The following is a 25,309-nucleotide window of genomic DNA, read 5'->3' as shown; positions in this document are numbered from 1 at the left end:
CTCCAAATCACCTAAGCCTGCTTGCCAATAAAAAAAAAAAAAAGAATCTGTCACAAGTGCTACTTGCAGAGGCCACATGTAGGAGATGGAAGGAAAGTATGAAGGAACAAAAGAATGAAGGAAGGGAGAGGACTGAGATGGGTCTGCAACACGCACAGTCAACAGCTCATTCTTTGCATCACCAGGTACTGAAGAGACATGTAAATGGCCCAGGCTTAAACCCCAATTCTCAGGGACATTTAACTCTTTACTCATAAATATCTATACCACCTTTGCACATCACTGATTTAGCATATTAATATCTAACTTTCGTGGCATCGTCACGAAATAATTTGCATATTATAATAGTGAATGCCAGTTGCACCTGACCACTTGGGAATGAGCAGATACCTGTGAACCCTACCCTGGCGTCCGGTGGTCAGGGGAGCAGTCTGTCCACACATGCAAGAGTCAGCCCGATCTGGCTCTTTACACTCCCCAATCACACCACAGAATCAAAGCCTTCCCTGAGAATGTGCGCTCCCCAAGGAGAAATGCCCATCCCTTTCCTGACTGTGACGGAACTCGAACTCCTTCAGGCCCCACTCACTGACACCCCCTCCGTCGGTTTCCGTGAGCTGTAACTGGTCCCACCTCTGGACTCGCCGCCCTCAGAAGGAATCAGACGTCACTTGAATTCTGCCGCCATGTATTTTTTAATGGCAAGCCTCACATCTTCTTAAATTCTACCAACTTCCATTCTTTGCACGCAGTATTTAGTAAATACTTATTGTATTTAATTTTAAATAATTAAGGATATATACTTTATCATTTACATGATAATTTTTTTAAGGAAGCTCCATGCCCAGCGCAGAGCCTAGCATGGGGCTTGAAACCACGACCCTGAGATCAAGACCTGAGCTAAGATCAGGAGTCAGATGCTTAACTGACTGACCCACCCAGGTGCCCCTCAAATGATTATTTTTTAAAAAAATCACTTCAGGGATGCTATTTTGACCTGGTCTAAGACTCTGGAACATAAGGATTTGGGGGAGTGGAGCAGTCAATTTCTGGTCTTTAAAACTAGAAACTGCAAGTGCAAGGAAAGTAACTAATACCCGGAATACTGGAGAGAATAGAAGGACTCGAAGTCTGAATAAAAGATGCTTACTCGGTGCCGCTTTCAACCATCTGTGTGAGGAGAGAGATGCCATCGAGATTTATGAACTCCTGGGCAAACGTGACATCCCGGGAGAGGCTGGCTAGGTCCTTCAAGGCCTCCAGCTTGGCGTCCATACTCGATGACTGGATTCGTTCGTGGAGCTGCTGGGCGTTTTGAGCCTCGTTGAGGACAAAAACAAAGGGAAGAGTGTTCATAGAGGAAACCCCAACTGACAGAAAATTACCGTTTCGTTGAAAAACAAGACACTGAGGCCAAAGCAGGAGACCATATGCATCCTCTGTACCAAGGGCAGGTTTCCAACCATAATGACTCTGCCTTCAGGCAACGGCTGTTAACTTCATGATGGGAATCAACACTTTCCTGACAGAGCCCATATTTCCATCTCTTGGAAAAGCAAGAGCGCAAAACCAATAAAGCCCCAGAAATGGAACTGGAGTGGCAGTGAGGAGGGGGAAATGGGGAAAACATTTACCTTTTAAGTAAAATTATTATCTACAAATGACAAAAAGCTATTTGCTTAAACAATTACACAAATTTATGCAACACGTTCACCTGTTCAGTCAATACTCTGCGTAAAAACTGCCTACACACCGTGTTCAAAAGCTTCATTAGACACCCAAGTGATCTCTCCCGGTTACTGAACATTTTCCAGCACAACACAATGGCGCTTATAAATTTCACTTTTCAACACCATGTGTTTCACAGGCATCGGCTAATTACTGCATCAATATAAAATAAAATAATTTGGAAACCAAATTAGCCACTTTGCCTAAAATTAGGCTTCTTTTTACGGCATCTGCCCTTGGCTACTACACACAGGGCAGGGAGGAATGGAAATATATTGGAGGAGCTGACCTTCTGGATAATAACTTACGGTTTAGATTTCAGTAATGGTTTTCATATCTACTTTTCAGCTGGGGCAGACAGGAAGAAAAATAAAATATTAAATTTTTCTGCCTGTATTTCTGCTCAATGGAAATAACTCGACATCTGTAGTACTTATTATTTAACTCCAAATTGCAATGTGCCATTGCCGTCTTCATATTCTCCCTCTTGGCTACTTGCTTTCTTCTCTGAAACGTGTTATATTTCAGAGGAAGAAGAAGAGGGGATAGTTGTCCCCAACAGTGAGGCATCTTCTGAACAGAAACTCTGAGAATGATCCAAGGAGCCCCCAGTGAGCTCTAACGGGGTTAAGATTGCAGACGGAAGGCAGGGAATCCACCCAAGTACTGACAGCAAAGGTTCCCCACCCCACCCCATTGGGCTCCACGGCCAGGGACCCCTCCCTCCCTGCCCAGGTCTCCCCCTTCACTTCATCTGGAAGTAGCCCCCAGGAGAGAAGGGGACCCAGCAGAGAAACTCATGCCAAATCTTCAGGGACCAAGACAGGAATGCACCCCACACCCTCCCCAACTTGGTCAGAGACACACGGTAGTCTCCCATCGCAACCATCAACTGACACGTTGCATCAGAAACAAGAGGGGGGAGAAGGAAGGAGGAGAAAGAGAACTCTCTACTCACTCACAGATCCCTAGATATCTGACAAATCACCCCAACCCGAAATCCTATGTTTTTAAGGGGGTTAAGGGAGAGTCGAGCAAGAATCATTTCATCTTTTAAAATCACTCAAAGATACATTGTTCTTACAATTTTCCAAATGGACATACAGCATTAACATGTATTTAAACCAAGTGGATGACTTTGAATTCCTTGAAAAATACATTTTTCTCCAAGCAGGATGTCAGCATTTACTGTACAAATGATGATAATGAAGGAATACTCAAAGATTATCTCGCTATCAGTATTAATTCTGACTAACAGTGTTTGGGGCTGTTAATACTAGTAATAAAATCAGCAAAGTTACTTGGGGCTTTTTATGAGCCTCTGTTCTAAATATCCTCGAGAAGGAATTCATTTAAACTACACAGTAATCCTATCAGGTAGGTATCCTCACCATCTTCATTGTACACAGGAAACTGAAGGGCCAGAGAAGTTATGCAACTTAGCCAAGGTCAGAGAGGCAGAAGTCGGCAGAGGTGCACATCACTTAAAGCAAGAGTGTGTGTACGGATGTGCACACACATGCATACACATGTAGGTGTCTGTGCATTCTGTCTGGCTCTAGGGAGAGTTCAGCCAAGGTAGAGGAAAGAACTGAACATTTTTATGGTATAACACCATTTGTTCATTTCTTTATGGTACACTAACACTTCCTAGCAAATCTGATGGAGACAGTTATGTTATTTTTTAACATTTTTTTGTGTGTATATAAAAAGTGAAAGAGTTAGCATATGCTGACCCATATTTCTCAGTTAAACATAAAATAATAAAAAAAAAAATCTACTAACAACAAGTGACATTTACAGAGCCAAAATATCTTGCTTATAGAATAATGCCTAGTTCTAGATCCTGGGGTTCACAGCCAAATTATAAAATGCGTGCTTAAAATGCAGATTCCTGGACCTCTTTTCTAGATATCGTAATTCGGTTTCTCTGTAGAGACCCAAACAGCAGCATTTTTAGAGTACCACCAGTGATTCAGCTTGGGGCCCTTTAGAACACGTAAACCAGGATCCTCTATGTGGACCCCATCTTATGATACTGCCCTGTGTAGAATGTGTTGGTCACGATCTGAAGAGGACGGACTTTCGGGGCACTGAAAAACCTCATCCTGCTAAACACCTAACCTTCCAAGGAGTGGCTCACATTGTGGAAATGTTGTTCATGAACCTATAGCAATAAAAAAAGAACAAACATCTTCTTTGGCTTAGAGCAGATCTTGGTGTAAAAACCAAGCCTCTCTAATTCTAAGACCCAACAAAAGGCAAGGTGTACTCTTTGTGCCGGCCAGCAGAAGAGCAATTGTAACAGGATAAACAGCAACGACAAAACGCAGCTGAAACCATGCTCTAGAAATGTCAAATTAGCATTAGTTCATGCTGACTAAAGTAAGGTCAATGCTAAGTCAGACAAAAATGTCTCAGCTCATCATGTGGTCATTGAAAAATGAGTATGAATGATGACTTCCAGTAAGTGGAGAAGAAGGCATCAGAAGACAGTCTGGCCAACTCCAGCCATGCATTCTGTGGAGCCTGTCGCTGTGTTTAGGTTCAAGATGTTATTGGGTAAAATGTTTAGGAGTTTTAAAGCCCCTCTAATGTAATTTTCAGCAAGAAGAATGTGTGGTAGTTACAGTACCCACAGTTTAACTTCAGCCAGATGCTTTTCCCAATTTTTAAATTTATTTTTAGCCTACCACATGGCTTCAGTGGAAACTGAAAATAAGAGTTAGACACAGTTTTTGTCACATATGCAGAGTGAAAATAGTAACACTTGGTGTATTTTGCGCAGATTATTTTTTAGGAAAGCAATAAAATGCACTGTGAAATAATCTAGTTTAAATATGCTAATGTTACTATCCAAAGTATCTACAAGCAAGGAAGAAAGATGAAGATAAGCAACACAGCCAGCTACAGTGGCCTAAATATTCTACAGCATTCTGGTGAGCAGCTCTTATTGGGGAGACCTTAAAGTGTCTTATCTAGATCAGCTGGCAATGAAACAGATTAAGTGGTAAGCATTTCGTAAACTACATTATTATCAATCGTCATCATCACTGGCCAGAACTGGAAAATGCTTCAACACTCTCACTTTTCCACACAGACACACCCCGACTTTAAAGAGAGGTAATGGGCTGTCTTTGGGTTTGTTTCCTTTGTTTGTTGACTGAATTTGCTTAGAGGGCATTAGGCGGATGTGTTGGGCAGGTGGGTAAAACCCATCAGGGCAGCGGAGTTATCATACCTGTAATATAAGAGTTACTGAAATGATCACCAAACGCAAACCTTAAAGTCCGTTTCCTTGCTCTTAACCGAAAATAAAAGCTTCCTCCTCTGTAATGGGAAATATAAGGAAGGACATTCCTGCCAACCCAGAATCCACATGTCAGGACATGCCAGAGACCTTCAGTTTTGCACTTACATCACCCCCAAAAGTTAACATCTCTTAATCGCATATAGCAGAACTGGAGAGTAAAGTATTTACTGGAAAGCTATACACTCAGGTCAACTTACTGGAGATGTGGTTAACCGAAGGATAGTGCCATTTTTTATTTCATTGCGATTCTGGAAAAGAAAAATAAAATCTTGGTAAATCTTTAAAGTTGAGCAGTCTGGTAAAAAGAAAGCAAAAGCAAAAATGATCTAGTAGTAACACTATATAATAAGAATTCTTACGACTCAGTTTATTATCATTTTATTTTCTAAATTACTGAGTGGCTTTTAATTATTTCAACAAAGAACTGTAAACTGGGTCTCAGCTGTATTAACTTTCTATCAAGTCATAGGTAACATTGAGCACAGACGTGAATATAAATTCAAAGAACAGGAATATGAGGCCCAAGAACAGCACCAAAAAAGCAAGTTTGAAAGGTTATTTAGGAAACGTGACCTAGCAGTTCTGCTGGAGTTAAGGCATACATTTACACAAAAACTTGTACATGAATGTTCAAAAAACATTATTCGTAACAGCCAAAAGTTGTAAACCACCCAAATGTCCGTCAGCTGATGAATGGGTAAACAAAATGTGGTCTCGCCGTTCAACGGAGTATTACTGGGCAAGAAAGAGAAGTACTGATGCATGTTACAGCGTGACGGGACCTTGAAAACACTACACTAAGTGAAAGAATCCTGACACAAAGACCACGTATGTTATGACTCCACTTACAGGAAATGTCCAGAATAGGCAAATCCACTGGGACAGAGAGGAGATTGGCTGTTTCCAGGGGCTGGTGGGCAGGGGTGGGGAGAATGAACATTAATGGTTGCAGGGTTTCCTTTCCAGGGGATGCAAATGTTCTGAAGTTGATTGTGGTGATGATTTCACCAATCTATGAATACATTAAAAACCACCGAACTGAACACGTTAAACAGTGGATTTGGGAGAATGTGACTTCTATCTCAGTAAAGCTATTTTTTGTAAGCTTCTATTAAGGAGTTTGCTTTCTTAACCTCTGCTGCTCTAACTGCATGTTGCTTTTTTTTTTTTTTTTTAAGATTTTATTTATTTCAGTAGGAGGAGTGACAGAGGGAGAGGGAGAAGCAGGCTCCCTGCTCAGGACCTTCCAATAAATCCCAGGACCCTGGGATCATGATCTGAGCCGAAGGCAGATGCTTCACTGACTGAGTCACCCAGGCGCCCCAGAGCCTCCTGCATGTTGCCTCAGTGTTAAGAACAAACAGCATAAATAAGCAGATCCCAAATCAGTCCTCCTCCCCTTAGCGGGTATATTTGAGGTGAGTGTTCTCAAGCTGTCTCTTAGCATCTCTTGGCACTGGAAGGAGAATTTCCCTGGTAGTTTTATTTCCTGCCACCAGAGTACGCACCACACTCAGCTTTCAGGAGGTGACCTGCTGGGAGTCACACGTGCACATGCCCAGCTGTAGAGCATAAAGGCCAGAAGTTAATAAAAGTGCCATGAGGTTCAGTGTCCTGCATCATTCAAGACAAGTCACAAGCTAGAATTGCCTCAGCAGGTGGACTGAAGTGGTGGGAAATTTCTCAGGATAAGATGCCAAAAGCACATAGAACACTTGTACTCTCCCTGCTCCAATTCTGACCACTTACTGGAAAATGAATTTTCTAAAATAACTACCTGAAAGGGAGCAGCCTTCAGGCCCGTACTGTCTCCCAAAGAAAACCTAATCTGAACATTTTATAGGCAGTGCAGGATGGCCTGAAAGCCCCACTCTGCCAGCTCCAACCCCCTCTTGGGTGATTCCGGCCCAATCTAGAGCATCCCTGACCCCCACCCAGATACCCTGCACTTCCTCTTAAGAAAGCAAGCTCCTCGTTCCTGGAAGTTTCCAGCAAGGGCTGAATTCCACCGTGGGGGGGAGCAGGAATAGTGAAATTAATTTCAGTCATTTAAAAAACCTTTGAACCCTAAAATCCTAAGACTCTATGAGAACGGGAGAAGAAGATAGCAAACACTCATGACAGAATATTAAGGAAGCTGAATCCAAGGCATACCTTTTTCCTGCTCAGGTTCTAAATGAACCGAGAATGAAGAGAGTCAGAAGATGAAAAACCTAAAATATCCCCCTTCTTAGTTTTTATGGAGAACAAGGCTCACAGTGAGAACCAGCAGACAGCTAGAAGACCTAACGGAACTTCCTTCCCAGAGGAAAGAAGGGCCCAGTTTATTCTTCCCGAAGAGCTAGTCAAGGAGAAAAAGAGGCCCTGTTGATACAAAGTGGCCAGGAGGATTTAGAATAATATCTCCTACTGGAATTTGGGGTGGGGGTAAGGGATTCCTAATAATAGCAAAAAACATTTATTGGAAGGCACCGAGCTGATGTATTGTTGGGTTCTGTTGTCGTGCTTATTTAACCATCGTAATAACTCTATGCCCAGTTTTTTAAACATTTTTTTAAAGGAATCTCTATATCCAACGTGGGACTCAAACTCACAAGCCTGAGATCAACAGTCGCACGTTCTACCGACTGAGCCAGTCAAGTGCCCCCAACTCCATGCCCATTTTCAAGATGAGAAACCAAAGTTGCTGAGAAGGTAAATCACTTGCCCAACATCATGGAGGGGGAAGGGAAGCTGCAAACCCATCCTGGAGGGAGAGGGAGATCTGACCCCAGAAGCTGCACACGATCCCTCTGGAAGAACAAGATCCTGCCTTTATCCTCAGAGGGTCCTTATCCCCATCAACTGTCAAGGTCCGTGAGAGCAAGGAAGTTAAGTGTGGTGTTGACAATGCCCTGCAGATCCTCAGGCCACAGCCGCGGGACATAGGGTGGGGTATGACAGCAGTAAAATCAAGCAGCTGGCCCCACGTTGACTCCTGCAAGGCTGACTCCTGACTTTCTGGAGTCTAAGCACGAGTTCTGTGATGAAAGGGTCTTGAGGGTGGTTTGCTGAAAACCAAAGCAGTGCTGTAGCCACTGACGGCCGGAGCTGGGTTCAAATTCCTCACATGCATCGCACCAGCTGTGTGTGCTCCGTGCAAGCTACTTAACCACACAGATGCAATTCTTCTCTTCCCTAAATGGGGACAGCAAGTCATTACTTAGAGTACAGGAAGAACCACAGGTGCCACAGATGCCAAGCCTGGCCTAGAACCGGCTCAGACCGAGAGTGACTGCCACCATCAGACGGAGAGCAGCTCGCATCCCTCTGCCTGCGTCTCCTCCCGCAGCAGTTCATTCACCTCCTGTCTTTTCCTTCCTTTGGAAAGACTTGTTCTTAAAAACAGTGTTTGGCATTTTGGAATAAAAGCAGATATGCAGAAGAGCTGTGAAATATGCATGAAAACCATTAAGGTCCCAGCAGAAAAGAGGATGAGACCCAAAGGAAAAGCCAGGAGAATCAGCCACAACGCACTCTTCTCCCCGCAGCTGATGCCACCTTCCAGTCACCGAGAGATGCTAACTTGGGCAGCAAAGGAAGGGGCTTGTGCTTGTCCTGATGCTATAAATTCCATCCAAGCCACATGGAGCCTCAGTTCAGAGCAGGGTCTCCAGGCAGGACACTATGGATGTGACCCGTATTTCACTTCTTACCCAGGGAATCTGAAAAAAGTGACACATCTGTCCTTTGTGCTAGCTCCTTCAGCTGCACCATGGGGACAGTACCTGTCTCCTAAGGTTGTGCTGAGGATTAGCTGAAATCATCCATTCATGGTACTCGGAACAGTGCCTGGCACGCAGCAAACACTCCAGAAAATAAAGTTGGCTCTTTATTATTAGGTACAAAAATACCACCCAAAAAGTACACTGCTGCGTATCTTTGTTTTTAGCTCGTCTCTCTACATAATCTGATCAATAAAATAATAGTATAATCTAAGTTATCCTAAGCCTAAGACCCTAAATTCAGTAGCATGGGCCCAGCAGAAAGAACAAATATTCGCAAACGTACATGTCTTCTATCAACAGACCAACGTGGCTGAGGCGTCGTGCCCCACAGTGCATTTTACCTCAAAGGCTGGGAAGCTGGGAATCACTGTGTTATCATTCGTGGGCCCCCACCTCTGTTTTGGAGTGGCATTCTTTGATGTAGTCTTCCAAGCATTCAGTAAGCGCTGGTATTCAGTAAGCGCTGGTATTCAGTAAGCGCTGTGTGTGGCATGCGTGTGTGTGTGTGTGTGAGAGAGAGAGAGCGAGCGCGCACGCATGTCTACCGGCAGTGTCTCTCCACCCTCAGAACGTCACCCCCCACGCCGGAGTCGATGCCGTGCTACTGTTGTTAACACCCTTTCTAAACCAGCTGCTACCTGTGACCTGGCATATGCGCAGGACTCCATAAATATTGGTTGAATAAAATTCTGAACCTGTGTGTGCCTGGCCAAAGATGAGACACTATACAAAATTAAATAAGACTTAACTCCTGTCTTCTGGAAATTCAAATAAAGCGGAAGACTGAGGTGTAGTACCTGCACCATGAAACAACGGTGGCCTCTACAGTGGGGGACCAGCACTGGTACCAGCACATCCATACGAGAAGAAGGAGAGAGAAAGAGGATACTCGGCAAAAACCTTCCCTTTTCAAAATATAAGCAAGGGTTTCCCAGCACCGCACAAAGGACAAGACATCCTCACAGCCCTGTGGGGTCACTTATGAGCCCATTCATGAAGTATACCAGCCTTTCACCACTTAAAGAGGGAGGGGCAAGTATACTCGGCATAAAATTCTGGCTCTGACTTGCGGTCTGTGAGTGTGTTCTCTCTCTGAGGCAGCCACCTGGATGTTGTGGCAGCCATATTTGTGCTTAACGCTTCTACACCATAAGTAAAGAAGAGAAGCACAGAGCTCATGCTTTGGGAACAAAGGTGGTATGTCTTCCTTCACTAGAAAGGAGTGCAGGAATTTCCTTATAAGAACTTCCTAAAGTCTCATAAACTCTTCAGTGCAAAATATCAACTTTTCATCCAAAGATTCTTTGAATCCCTCAACTGGAAATTCTCAGCTGTTAACACCAACCTTGGACAGGGATACCATGATCCATACATGCTTTGAAAGACCAGGTGAAATCAAACTTCCAATTCTCAGTAAATTCTGATGTGACTCTCTGTGATGGTCTTTTGACTAGGCTGCCATTCCCAATTATTCAATCAAACATTCTTCTAGGTGTTACTGTATAGGTATTTGCAGGTGTGATTAAAGTTGATAATCAGTTAGCTTTAAGTAAGGGAGATAATCCCCAGATATGTTGGGTAAGCCTGATTCCATAGATTGAAAGGCCTTAAATTCTACCAGGGGACAGCAGATTTAGCCTTTACCTGGGAGTTCCAACCTACTCTACGGATTTCGGATTTGCTTTGCCCGCCTCCCGTCAAGCAAGCCAATTCCTTGCAGTCAGCCTCTTAGCACATATCTCCCACTGGTTTTGCATCTCTCGTTGAACCCTGACCAATACCTGACCTGCACCTGCCCAGACAGTGCCAAAGCTTTGCATGGCAGTCATTTCCTTTACCGCAGTGAGCAATACACTGACCAGCTTTGTCTCCTCGGGTTATGCTGGTGGCCCCTGGGAAGCAGCTTTGAACTGGGCCAATCCAGAAGCATTCAACCAGCTCGGGCTCACTTTCCCGGGCTGGGCAAGGAACACCACCACTAAAGAACATATAAGAGCATATGGGGAAGAAAAGAAAATAACGGGCCAACTCCTTCCCCCGCCAGTGGAGAGGGGTGTTCTGCAAAAGTGAAGAATGCATTCATCAAGTCCCAGGCCAAGAAACTGCTCCCTGCCCCTCTTTGGGAAATCAGTCTTCAATCTTCCATTTTTCACATGATCTTTGGTTCCTCTCCTCTAGGAGCACCACAAGTGCACATTAAAATGCTGGTTGCTGGGGCTCTCACCCCCAACGAGCGCCACTGACTCAGGGGCCTGGGATGCTGCATTTTCGCTGGGATTCCCAATAACTCGGATGCACGATACAGTGTGGAATAGTCCTGGTCTCGTTCAGAAGACTACCCAGCACATTTCAAATAATGTTCTGAATTTCAAGGATATAAAGTCTGAGGCAAACAAGACTAACGCCAGCTCCGCAAAAGTGAAGAGGAGAAAACCAGCAGCAAGAACATTTCTGCAGGGAGATACCCCAAGTGCCCAACAGCGTATGAGGAGAAGTGACCAAGGGGAAGCCCCCTGAAGCCCCGCTGTCCTGTTTACTCATGCCCAGCAGTTCCAGGCGGGACTAGCCCCTGACATTCACAGTCGTCTCGATGGGATGTCTTTGTGTCTCTTCACAGAGCTAGCTCAGCGACTCGGCCTCTGTGTGGGCTGGATAATAAGATCCTGCTGAAAAATGTCACTGTTCTCCTATTTTTCCCTCTGAGATTTGTTTTTCCTCGGTATGCCAACTTTCTCTCGAGCCAGACAAATTACAAATTATTCCCTGGTCAAAAATACAAGTGGTACCCCTGTTTCTGTTACTCAGCAAGGCAAAGAGAAGGTCAGAGGGGGGAGGGCGCTTACGGCCCCACAAATGCAGACTCCTGGAGCACAGGCAGCTCCAGGGTCTTCTGGCTGGCTCTGTCTCTCCTCCTCTCTCTGTCTTTGTCTCCCTCTCTTTCTCTCTCCAGATGTGACGGGGTCTTCACCTTGGATATATTGTTACTGAACAACGCTGTTCTTCACATCCACTGCTCAATCATCACAAATACTGATTTTGCATGTAAACCTGACCCCTTTTGTCCTTTGTGTGTCCATTTGAGTGATCTTCAAATCCTCAGGCTGAAGGAAGTAACAGAGGACAGTACATGATATCCTGGTTGCTAGGTTACAGAGCAATGCCTCCAGACAGAGGACTACCGGTCTAACATTTGAGGAGGGATGTCAGAAATACCCTCAAATAAAATATGAACCTCTGAAACGAGGAAAAAGGGACTGAGGCAGGGGCGTGAGGGAGCGGGATAAGCAAGAAAGGGTGCCCACCTGGTCTAAATGCATATTTCCTGTAATTAACATGCTGGCCTTTCCCAGGTTTGCTTACCATCAGGGACCTGTCTCCACTGCCCGAAACAGCTTGAGCAGGTCATCTCCACCCATTAATTGAAAGATTTGGATTTGACTTCTTGCTCTATTTTCCTGCCCCTCATTAGATTCTATTCTCAATTGCTTTTCTTCCGTCACTTTCCTTTTCCCAGCATCCGGACATCTTGTACACAATTCCCAAAATGGAGAGAAGGAAGAACGAGGCATGTGTTGAGAAAGATATCTACTAGCTCCGTTTTTGTGGTGTGTAAACACAGACCATGGAGGTGGACAGCCTGTCGCACAGGAACTGGTTTGCTCTCTTTCCATTGGTAATGAGACCCAGGTAAAAGGAGTGGAAAGCAGTGGGTTGTCACCGAGCAGGCCCAGGGAGTCAACTAGGATGTAGTGAGCCCCATGGGAAGAACATGGGAAGAATGCCTGTCCCCCTTAGCATTTTAATCAACCACTTGTAGAAGACAGAGATGAAGAACAGTGTGTTTTTCTAAAGAACATGCTGTCTTATCTTAAAGGAACATACACTATTAGATGTTCACTGTTCCGGATCAGTAAGCAGGGAAGCTGCCTGCTTCCTTGGTCACATTCACGTAGCAGGAATGAGCACACACCTCTCGTCACCTGGTGTCCAGGCCCAGGGACCAAAAGCTTGAGGTTGAATCCAATCCATATCCAGGTCCCTCTGACACCCTAAGATCGGAACTGATTGAGTCCAGTTTGTGAAGAAGGAATGGGAGAACATTATTCAGAGGTGAGTCTCAGTCTCAGAATTGAAGGGAAAAGACAGTTCCCTTAAGCCCAGAACCTGAGGGGGACAGTTTTAGCAATCTGGACAGGGGCATCAGCACCAGCAAGGGCACAGTGTGAGCATCAGGGGATGAGGACATGTATTCGTAAAATCTCTCTCACTGCATTGTTGCCCTGGGAGAACCAGAGGGTGTGAGCATCCTGGACCAACAGGGGTCTGGGAGCCGGGAGAGCACAGTGGACCACAAGGAAGGAAGCCCAGGTGGGGCCTGAGCCAGTGAACTTCCCATGTGACCCTGGGCAAGTCAATTGGCTTCAATTTCCTCATCCACAGAATGGAGGCAAGGGGCCCTGCGCCAAAGGTCAGGCCTCTTCTCTTCTCTTTCATTCTCAGTACAACACACAAAGAGGAAACATTTCAGGCTTTTGAGCAAAATGTCTCATCACGATGAAGGGGATGTCTCGGAGAAATCAATCTGTCAGCAGCAGTGAATTGGAGAAAGGTGGCTGAGGTGAGGCCTCCCGTCACCAAGTCAGCCTGCGGTCTCCAGACCAGGACCACTGGCCTCAGACATCTCTAGTCTCCAAGGTAACGAGCTCCTACAGATACCCAAGATCTGAGACGCTAGTAAGTCTTAAGGGATATGACAAAAATACACGACTTTCCTCGCACACGTAACTTGAAGGAGAGGAAACATGGCCACATTTTTGGTGGGTGATTCTGTTATGCTTAACAAAAGCCTTAAAAATGTTCCAATCAAATTCTACGGATTTGTCCTATAGAAACGTCGGAGATGCAGACATCTTGACATCTTACAAAGGATGTCTACTGCGGTAGTGGTTATAATGGAGAAAAACACTAAGAGCAAACCCAAGTATCTCAATTAATTATTGTTTCTTATCTCAAAATCCAGCTTTCTGGGCCCCACCCTGGGCTACCTACCCAACCTGGATCCTAGCATTTCCCCTTCACCATCTGGGAGAATGTTAAGCTTCTCCAGTAGAGGGCACCGAAATGATCTTGCCTGGTCAGAGAAAGGGAGTTCTCTTTCCATCCACCATTATTATTTAATGTGGAAGCCCTCAGGCCTCTTGCCCTATTTCCACTTACAGAAGCCACTTCTAAGTAGCTCTGCCTACTTGACCTGCAGGCAACAGATGTGCTTCTACCATCCGCCACTGTCCTGCCTCCTTTCTCCATTGGTGGTCAGGTCCCTGTGGCAGCCAGGCTCCCTTTGAAGAGCCTTAGGGAGGGGTGCAGTTCCTTCTCTTTCTCGGACTCTCCCTTCGTCAGACTAGAGGCCACAGCTGATTTGCTGTGACTGCTTCTTCTGGACTCACTAGAGTCCTTTTTTCCCTCCCTAGCAACTAACGAGCTTAGCATCTACTAGTTACCAATTTTTAAAATAAAATTCCCAGGGCACCTGGGTGGCTCAGTGGATTAAGCCTCTGGCCTCAGCTCAGGTCATGATCCCAGGGTTCTGAGATCAAGCCCCACATGGGGGCTCTCTGCTCAGCAGGGAGCCTGCTTCCCCCTCTCTCTCTCTCTGCCTGCCTCTCTGCCTATTTGTGATCTCTCTGTCAAATAAATAAAATCTTAAAAAATAAATAAATAAAATAAATAAAATAAAATTCCCCTTTTCAAACAATGGTATGGTTTCTACATCTTGACTGGACCCTGACAGATACAATGTCTCCCAAAGGTTCTGTAACATTAAGGAAATTTTAAGTAAATATGGTTGGGCAGGCCAATGATACATAATACAGCCACGGAAGGTATAAAATAATGCTTAATAATACACGAACATGTCACATTTTATTGTGCGGTGAAAAATGCAGGTTGCAAAATACTATTGTAGCCTGAGTGTAAATCGATGGACAATAACGTCTGTGTATACATCAAAAAAAACAAAAAAAACAAAAAAAAAAAACACCGGTGCGCATGTAGATAACTACATGAACAACACTTTTCACTTGCAACAGGTACAAAAAAGAAAGAAAGCAGGGAAAATACCAGTTCTTGTGGGTATTTGCCCAACCCCACTAATGAAGATTATCTGGTTTCTGGGGGAGAGAGAGCAACCTCCCCGGTTTTGACAGAAGGAACCAGCGCAAGCTGGAGTGAACACATGCAACAGTCCTTCCCCTGCAGTCCTGTTTTGCCATCCATTTAAGAGAGACTTGATCTCCAGCTCCTCTCCCTAGCCTTCAGTGTTAACCCACCCTCCAATCAAAAGTCACGTGCGGATGTTTAAACCTAGCTTACAGCGTTGCTGGCAAGCCTGAGCCTGTGGCCTCAGAAACCCACAATGTGCTGGAGAAGAGAAGTGCTTCTTTCTTTCCACTTACAGGAAAGAAGCTCACGCTTGCAAACCACACATTTTTAAAGGGCTGTTCTGAGGACAGCAGTGGGAAGTGCCACGGATGCTGTGACAGCTGGGAAAATGTTGACTCCATGGCTGGTTCTAGGCAAAGCCAGCACAAACAACACACTAGAGAGAGAGAGAACAAGACACACACCTCTGCATCACAGAACTGTGGAACAAAGGGGGATGGAGACACCAGGAAGGGGCGAGCCAACAAGCTTGCCGGCTGGCTTCAAGCAGAGAGTGCGGTATCACACGGAACCCCAAACATAACCTGATCTAGTGTGACCCACCTACACACTGGCCTCCGAAGAACCTGATTTGAGGCATGGTTTTGCCATGAACAGCTTTGTCACCCAGGCACTTGGCACTGAACCTGGCACATAGCAGGTGCTCAGGGAAATTCACTCAATGAATGATGTCTGCACAGGACAACATCTCTGGCCACCCTCCCTGTCACATAAAGACAGTCACCTTGATTAAATGGTACCGGTGTGGAGATTAAATTAGATAGTGCTAATAAAGCCTCTGTCTTGCACACAATATAGACACAACACATCATTCATACGTAAGAGGCATCTTGAGAACTAGGCACTGAAAATATGCAAAATTCACCCGACAAAGGAAGAGGAAGAGAATCCTAAGCAAAGGAAACCCAGATCAGGCCACTGTGTTCATGTCCCTTGGGACAACGCAGTGCAGGGATTCTTTCTCTTTTCTGTTTTTCCCCAGGATCATGGAGGTTTTGGCAGTCTGGTGAAGCCTATGTGATCTCTTCTCTGAATAATGTCTTTAACTGCATAAAGACAATGCAGAAGCTTGCAAAAAAAAAAAATAGTTATACACATACTTTTAAAATTGTATCATAGTAACATACATGCTGCTTTATCAATACAGTTATCAGCAGCTCTCCGCAGAAAGAGCCAGAGAGTACATACTGTAAGCATTATGGGCCAGAAGGTCTGCAACAATGATACATAAATAAATGGGCATGGCTGTGGTCCAAAATATTTTGTGTACAGAATCAGGGGGCAGCCTGGATTCAGCCCACAGGCCAATTTGTTGACCCTGTATTAATGCATGAAATAACAAGATAAACGATAAAGTCTAATAACTACCATAATTTCTAATTAAGTGTAATGGTGATAAATGACATGTTGAGGTAGCTGTAATAACAGTAATAAATGGAAATATCTATTATTTCTTCTGGTAACATTGGCACAGATACTGCTTATACAGCATTTTGCCTAACTCATGATTGAAGTAGCGCAGTATTTCATATTCTCACAGAGCTGTAACTTTCCTCCTAAATAAGTTCATGGGCCCCAGGTGAAAATGGTGGTTTTCCACTGCACTTAGAGGAAAATCCAAATACCGACTATGCTTTAAAAGGCTCAGTTTTGCTGTGGCCCCAGCCTTCCCGACAATAACCAACCCACGTGCCACCCCTCAGCTCACTATCCTATTCTGTTTTGTTCCCTGTCACACATTATGCTTCTGGGCTTTCATCCTGGCTGCTCCTTTCCTGAAATGCTATCCTCTGTCTCGCTATCATCAAGTTTTGGCTCAAATGTCCCCTCATTAGAGAGACATTCCTGATGCCTCCCGACAATCTTGGCCAAGGCTCACAGAGGGACATCCGGGGTCTTGCTTGCCGAGATATCCGGATTGCCCTAGAGCAGGCATGACCCCATGATGAAGACCCACAAGCCTTGGGAAGCACAAATCCTTACAAGAGAATTACTGCTTAGAGAGGAGATATAAGTTTTCTTCTCGGGGCTCACGATGTCAGAAAAATAAGGGCCTTAAGCTTCCAGTGCTGGAAACCAAGTCCACACACTGGTAGCTTTATTTCATTTTTGTGTGGTTACTTGCTAACTTGAACCAAGCCACGTCATGCTTCTGACCCATTCTTCAGCCTGGAACCTAGGACTGGCCTAGCAGGCTGACCTTCAGTAGCCACACCTACTGTACTCTACCCCCTTTGTCACAAGATGTCACTTACTTCCTTCATACCACTTACCCCAATCTGAAAATAAATGCCTTGCTCAGTTTGTAAAAATTTCCTGTCTGTGTCTACACACACACACACACGAGAACGTATGCAAGAGAAGAGAGGGCATCTTCACGCTTTGTCATCCTCGGGCCCTAAAACAATGCCTGGTGGGTGAAATGTGTTCAAGAAACACTTTTTAAATGAATGGAATGGGTATTTCAGTATATGTGCTGCCGAAGCGAGCACTGGAGTGGGTATTTTAATCATAATAAGGGAGGAAGAGCCAGAGCATATCCGTAAACTAAAGCTTACCGGCCACTTATGTCTTTTAAGACAGAAATACAGTCCCGTTCTTCCTCCCATAATGCAAATAAATCTTAAACCATCTTTCCTTCCTTTCTCTATTCTACAACCTTATGTCTACAAGTAGATATTTATTGCATACCTACTATGAGGCACATGTATCATTAAGCATTGTTTTAAAGATTTATTTATTTATTTGAGAGAGAAAGCATGCCAGGGAGAGGACCAGAGGCACATGGAGAGAAAAACTCACGGAGACACCAGGATGAGCGCAAAGCCTGACACGGGGCTCAATCTCAGGACCCTGAGATCACAACCTGAGCTGCAGCTAAGAGCAGGACACTTCACTGTGCCACCCACGTGTCCCTCATTTAGCATTTTTTTTTAGAAAGAGAGAATCGAGGGCTGCCTGGATGGCTCAGTTGGTTAAGCGTCCGGCTCTTGGTTTCGGCTCAGATCATGATCTCAAGGTTGTGAAATGGAGCCCCACACAGAGGAACATGCTCTCTCACACTCTCTCTATCTCTAATAAACAATCTTAATTTTTAAAAAAGAGAGAACACATATGCGCTCCTGTTCCAATATCACTCCACACGTCCACAAGGGTGTTGAGAGGAAATGAGCTCTAGCCCACCCCACTGTTCACCTGAGCTGCAGCCTCAGGCCACCCTGACCCAGGAGCAAAGTCACAAACAGCCGGGGGGACTCTGCAACAACTGAGGCCTGCAGCTCGTAAGACTGTCCAGAACCACTTCCAGAAGTTCACCTGCCCCTTCCCTAAGAGAAAGCGCCTTGTCACGAGAAGACATGCCAGGGCTGCCCTAGGAAAGCAGGCTGCAGACTCAGCATGGGAAGGGACATACCCTGCAGCGCACACCGGAAAAAGAGAGGCTTCGGTCAGAATCCGCATTAGTCGCCCTCATGCCCTCCTCTCCTCTCCATTCTTGCACGGGGAGTGAGATCGGAATTTAAACAGAGTCTTCTCAAGGAGTGAGTAGGAATAACAGATAGAAGAGGAGGTAAGTAAATAATCAAATTTTTAAATAGTATTAACAACTCATCTGCATTTTAGCTTTTCTCTGCCTTTTTCACAGCAGCACCCACACCTCACTCAGACGCCCAGGCCTTGTCTCCGGAAGCTGTCTTGTCAGGGTGGGTGGGGGGACTCATGCTACCTTCGTCGAAAGCACCGATGATGTCATCAGCAATACTAAGACTGTGCCGATTCAGTTACGAAGGGGGTTTTCCTTAAGAGATGATCCAAAAATAAATGCTAGAGAAAGCATTTCTTTACAGACTTACTCTCCGTCATAAATGTCTCTAACCCAGACGAATTAACTAATTGCTATGAAGGGACAACTACTTGGTGAATTAAATGCCTTTTTTTTTTACATAGAGACTCCATAATGAGGTTTTGGATTTTTCAAAAAGATCCTGTGAAACAAGATGACATACATCAGAGAAAAAGAGGCTGATTTAAAAAGCCATTTGAAGCATGGCTTTTAGCAAAAGGTAAAGATTTAAATAAAACTGAGTCAAAATCCAGGCCATACAATTAGTCATATACAATGTTCATATTCATATGAATCATACTCAATTTTACTTAACCTCTCTCTAATACTTAATTTTATTAATCTTTAAAAAAGAAAACAGGAAATACAGTGGTAAAATACATCTCAGTGGTTTTGAAGTAATTTTTTGTAGAATTAATTAAGCTCAACAGAATGACTTATAAACAGCAAATGATCAATAAATATATAAATGGCTATCAACAGTGGAAGTGCTTAAAAACACATAATTTACGATGGATACAAAATTATGAGGTGCCTAGGCATACATTTTGCTAAATGTTCACTAAAATATTTACTAAATGTAATTAAAGGAAAAAAATTACAAGACTTTAATTGAAGAATGTGAAAAAACATTCTAATCAAGATATATTATATTCAGGGAGGAGACAGAAAAATATCTTAAAGAAAGCAATTTTCCCCCAAAATGAATCCATAAATTGTTCAATGTTAATTAAAATCCTCACAGGATTTGACAAGCTGATGCTAAAGTACATATAAATGGCACAGTATGGATTAGGCAGATGATTTTGATAAAGATAAAGAAGACAGGTTCATCCAACGAGGTATCTAGTTTTGTTACCAACTTGTAAATGACCAAAGCTGTATGATAAGGAACAAAACAAAGAGCCACACAGATGCCTATGTTTGAGAAAACTTGGCTCCCAGCAGAGGTGGGAAGATGGGTAATGAATAGTCGATAAATGGTGCTAAGACAAAAAAGACAAAATTAGATCCCTACCTAATAGACACACGCACACACACACACACATTTTCAAACTGGATTAGTGACCTATATAAAAATCAAGACTTTCTGGCTTTCGAAAGAAAACACACAAGAGACTACATTTATAGCAGATATCTAGAGAAAATGCATTTAAACAAGACATGGGAAGCCCAAGCAATAAAGGGAAAAAACGATCAATGTGATCATATTGAAATGATTTTTTAACTTTTTTTTGACAAGAGACAGCACTGAAAAGTTAACAAACAGTTATGGAGTGAATGGAGATATATAAATAAGAACTTGTGTCCGTACCCTAGAAGAACTCCTCTCCATCAATGAGAGTACAACACTCCCCACCCACGGCTGGACGTAGACCCGACAGGCAGTTTGTAAAAGGTAAAGTCTGAAGAGATAGTAACATGGGAAACAGGCTGAGCTTTCCGCAGTTAGGGAAAATTAATTAAAACCACAAGAAGCCATGTGGCACCCCCATCTGCGTGCCCAACGTTAGGCAAGACTGTGATGGCAAGCACCGGTGAGGACAAAGAGAATAGGAGCTCTACATTGGGGGTGGCAGAGGAGGGTAGAAAGCAGTTGGGCAATTCCTGAGAAGGTCGAGAATAGCCACAGCCTCTAGCCCAAGCACTTTCTACCTTCTCCTGTGGGAAACTCTGAAATGAGGTCACGTGCATACATGTACAAGGCTATTCATCACAGCGCTGTGTTCCCTACATTGGGGAAACAACTGCTTACCAACTGGGTTTTATTCACGCCATGGTTTATTATATATAATTCTTCTCAAAATATATCTTTGGTTGAAAATCTTAAATTGGAAAATGTTACCTACAAGTAGGAGAGCAATAACTCAAATTTTACAATGCTCAACAAGTCTCTATATTCTTCATGAAAACATAAATATGTAGAAAACCTATAAAACATGCATGAGAATAACATACATCCATTTCAGGCGAATATTTACTTCTAGGGAGGGAGGAATAGAAAAAGAGACAGGAAAAACAACAGAGCTGGGCTTGGGCCAGACCACCACATTTTTTTTTCCTTTTTTTTAAAGATAATCTGAAGCAATAGGCAAGCTATTAATATCTATTAACATCTAGATGGCTGGGAATATGGGTGTCAGTAACACCATTTCCTGGGCTTTTTTGGTGTGTTTGAAATACTGCATGATTACAAAGTTTTAAATTACCATTTAAATGAATTCTGCTAAACAACAGTATCACTAGAGCAAAACTCAGCTGTCTGAGTCCAAAGCGGTGGCTGCATTTCTCACATCTATGCATTGCTTTGTAATGAGGGAACAATTAAGGATAAACATGTATTTAAAAACAATGTGCGGACTGTAAATGAGCCTCACACAATCGTGCTCTTCTTTTCCCTGCCAACAGTTACATTCTTAAAACAACTGAAATGCAGTCTTTTTAAAAAGTGCCTATTAGTCAAGCCAGTGGTTTTCAAATAATGAAATCCTTTTGTTCTAGAAAGGGGGGGGAGGAATCCCTCAGATGATGCCTCAGAAGCTAAAATAGACAAAGAGATACTGTATTCATATTACTATGTTTTATGAGCTTAGGTTTGTAAATGTATATTTTATTCAGGTAATCGATAGGAATAAGCAGGCTTTTTTATTAACATAAAAATTCAATATCTCGTCTTGTGAATGATTATTATAAGAATGTAACAAGCTCCCACATTCAATTTACTTTGTGTTTTGTTATTGTATTCAATATGGAGAAAACCTGGATATATATGTACACTGTACTAGTTTTGACTGCTGCGTAACAAATTACCACAACTTGAGGAGCTTAAAACCACACAAATGTATCATGTTGCAGTTTCAATGGGTCAGGAATGGGGCACGTGTTAGCTAGGTCCTTTACCTGGGGTCTTCCTGGGCTGAACTCGAGGTGTTGGTTGGCTGACTCCTAATCTGCAACTCGGAGACCTCTTCCAAGTTCATTCCGGGTGCTGGCGAATTCGTTTCCTTGTAGTGGTATGACTAAGGTCCCTTCCCCCCCATATTTTAGCTAGCTGTTGACCAGGAACCGTGCTCACAACTGCTCTCCGACCTTTTACCCTGCAGCCGCCTCCACAACCTGACAACCCGCTCCTCAAGGCCAACAGGAGCGTATCTTTGTAATGCTTTAGCTTCTTTTAAAGGGCCCTTTGGATTAGGTCAGGTCCACGGAGATAATCGTCCTTTTGATTAAGCCAAAGTCAAATGATTAAGGACTTAATTGGATCTGCAAAGCCCCTGGAACATACAGCGTAATAGAATCGCAGAAGTGACATCCCATCCTAGTCCCAGGTCCAGACTGCACTCAGAAGAGACAGAATTATACTGGGCATGCAACATGAGGTGGTGGGTGTCTTGGGTGCCTCCTCAGATCCTGCCAACCACACACAAACATGTACCTGTCCATGGGAACTGTTTTTGAGAGCTGACCTTGAAATCTCAGAAGTCTGTCCAGATGCTTGGAAAAGATACAATGGGATACTTTTTCTTTCAAATCTATAGACCTAACACCTATCTCAACTCTCACTCATTCCTCATAAATACTCAAAGTCAGACAAAAATATTCAAAACTCACAGAAAGGTATGGAATGAAATTGGATTTTCACCTATTATAGGACCCCGGCCATGCTCCTAAGCCAATCTATCTGGCCTACCAGCATCTTCTGTGAGCCCTCACCCAGGTGCAGCAGCCTACACTTGCTTGAAGATTTTGCTCGAATGGATGGATTCATGCCTGATTTAAAGTAAAACGGTACAATCTCCCCCATCAAAAACACCTTTATAAGAGGTGTAAATATATGCACAGGGATGGAGGAAAGTAGATGCTTCCTACTGAGGTCTGTTGAAAGTCAACTCAACCTGGCACCCTAAGTTAATAGTGATTAAGCTATTATTACAGTTTATGTTGATTCTTTCACTCATGCTTAAAGAGCTCAAAACAATATTTTAAAAGGCTGTATCAACCAAATACATCTGCAAGTCCTGAACCACCTCTGAAAACCCCCGAAATGGAACTTTCTTCATGATAATATAGGAGATCTTGGTTTCAGTTCCAAACTGATACTCAGAAGCTGAGTAACCTGAAGCCCCAACACCCCCAAACACCTCTGTGAGCCCTGAGTATGTCAGTGAAATCACCCATTACAGTGGCTGGCACCTGGAGGGTCCTTAACAAATGACCAGCATAAGCAGGATGACCCAATATCTTTGACTGATCACTAAACTTTTATTTTGTATGGAAACAGTGAAATAATTATAAGACTCAGTTTGAAGAATGGAAACCTGGGCATTGTTTTAAAAAATAAAAAGGAAGGGAAAGAAAGAGAGAAAAAGGCAAATAAAAAGCCCAAATAGAAAGAACGGATTTTAAAATAGAGTTGAGTACTTTCAGCCATGAAGGAAGTTTGACAAATAAATAGGAAATATGACTCACTGAGGGATGACCATGGGCTAGGCGCCTTGCACACTGTCTTGCCGGCCTGAAGCATTTTCACTGTCATTACAGAATGAAAAGGACAGAGCAGATTCACTGACAACATGTTAAGATGTCCACTATGTATTATGTTCAAATGCAAGTTATAAGAGAATATGTAAGTGATGATCTCACTTAATAAACACCCAAACTCCAATTTTGTTGTATGTATACTAAAATGTCAGTTTGCACTGTGTAACAGGATTATGATCATTTAAACAATTTTTACTCTTCTTGTTTTCTTCTACTATGTCTCAAAAGTGCTTACTCCATGTAAATTTTTTAAATGAACTCTGATACTTCATATCAGTTTGCTGAGAGGCAGCAAATAATGGAACATAGATTATTTATAAATGTCGTATTAAATTAGTAAAGTGGCACCTTGCTATTTTTTAATATCTAAAAATCTAAACCTAACTACAGGGCATGTGAATCTGAAGCTGCAAGAGAGAGGGCAACTGAACACAGAAGAAGAGAAAGAAAAGTAGATCAACAGAGACCAGGAAGAGACTTTTTTTTTTTTTTTTTAAGATGGCTAATAGGGGCACCTTGGTGGCTTAGTCAGTTAAGCGTTTGCCTTCAGCTCAGGTCATGACCCTGGGGTCCTGGGACTGAGTCTGGCGTTGGGGCTCTCTGCTCATCTGAGAGTCTGCTTCTCCTTTTCCCTCTGCCCCTCCCCCAACCACGTGCTCTTTCTCTTTCACTAGCTTTCTCTCAACTAAATAAACAAAATCTTAAAAAAAAATAAAATAAAATAAGGGGCACCTGGGTGGCTCAGTGGCTCAGAAGCCTCTGCCTTCCACTCAGGTCATGATCCAGGGGTCCTGGGATCGAGCCCTGCATCAGGCTCTCTGCTCAGCAGGGAGCCTGCTTCCCCCTCTCTCTCTGCCTGCCTCCTTGCCTACTTGTGATCTCTATCAAATAAATAAATAAAATCTTTTAAAAAATAAAATAAAATAAAAGATGGCTAATAACCTAAAGATATCACTATGGATATTACTATGGAAAGACGGAACAAAGTCACAGACAGACAAAGGGGAAAAAATCAGCAGGAAGATATGTGTCACAGGAGAAAAAAACTCAACATTAGGGAGCAGAGAAAGAATGGCGAAAGAGAAGAAATGAATTTTAAACAGTCATAACGCAAGAGGAAGCTCTCCCTTCCTATTCATCTCTTAACAAAATGGGAAATTTAAATAAGATCACAAAATGAATCATTTTTAAAGTTATTTTTGTGCTTGATAGCCAAAGTTATCTTGACCTACACCAGTCTGAGAGACCTGATAGGGCTGCAACAGTCTAACCAGATCTCTTTCAGATCTCTCTTTAGTTACAGCACCAAGTTCCAGACTGTCTTTGAAAGATGAAGAGTAGTTACTCACCAATTTACAAGTGTAGCTGATACAACAAAGCACTCTCTTTCATTTTTTAATTTGAAAGTACACATAGAGTAAAGGAAGTGAACCAATATCCCCCAAAATGGTACTCAAAAAAAGAACATGTAAATATCAAAGTGCCTAATGGATTCCCTCTAAATTCCTGTGAAAACTTCCTCTATTTACACAATCACTGCCCCCTCCACCAGCAAGAAAGAAAAGCAATAGATCGTTCCTCCGCCTGTATCCTTTATCAATGTGGAAAATAATCTCATTGCTGCTCTCTGTTTTACTAATGTAGAATTTCTTCTACTTATCTTACTTTATATTTTCTTCTTCCTCTTCGCTTAAGGAGTTGAAATCTAGCAAAAGTGAAAAGGCAGAGTTTGATCTTTGAGTAAGTTCTGGAAAGTAGTAAACCCATCTGACGGCTCCTGAAAGAGCAAGGTAAAAAGATGTTGCATGCGGTGGCTTAATTAAAAAGCCCCAAAGTTCTTTGCCACTCCTTCCACAGAGAGGAAGTTCCCCTACCGTCTCCTATTGAATCTGGGCA

At 43.3% G+C, this 25,309-nt stretch overlaps 1 protein-coding gene across 7 annotated transcripts in view; it reads right to left on the bottom strand.

Moving 5' to 3' along the window:
- The window catches only part of ELMO1 (engulfment and cell motility 1), a 521,901-nt gene that overhangs the window by 356,919 nt on the left and 139,673 nt on the right, over window positions 1-25,309 (bottom strand). For all 7 annotated transcript variants that reach the window (XM_059396569.1, XM_059396564.1, XM_059396568.1 and 4 more), the window contains 2 exons: window positions 5,239-5,289; window positions 1,151-1,320 (listed from right to left, as the gene is read on the bottom strand). In XM_059396569.1, the coding sequence (XP_059252552.1) occupies window positions 1,151-1,320; window positions 5,239-5,289 (221 nt within the window). The remainder of the gene's footprint in view (window positions 1-1,150; window positions 1,321-5,238; window positions 5,290-25,309) is intronic.

This window comes from Mustela nigripes, chromosome 4, assembly GCF_022355385.1.
Source record: "Mustela nigripes isolate SB6536 chromosome 4, MUSNIG.SB6536, whole genome shotgun sequence".
Lineage (NCBI taxonomy): Eukaryota > Metazoa > Chordata > Mammalia > Carnivora > Mustelidae > Mustela > Mustela nigripes.
The sequence above is the reverse complement of the archived record's forward strand: the minus strand, read 5'-3'. Positions and strand labels throughout refer to the sequence as shown.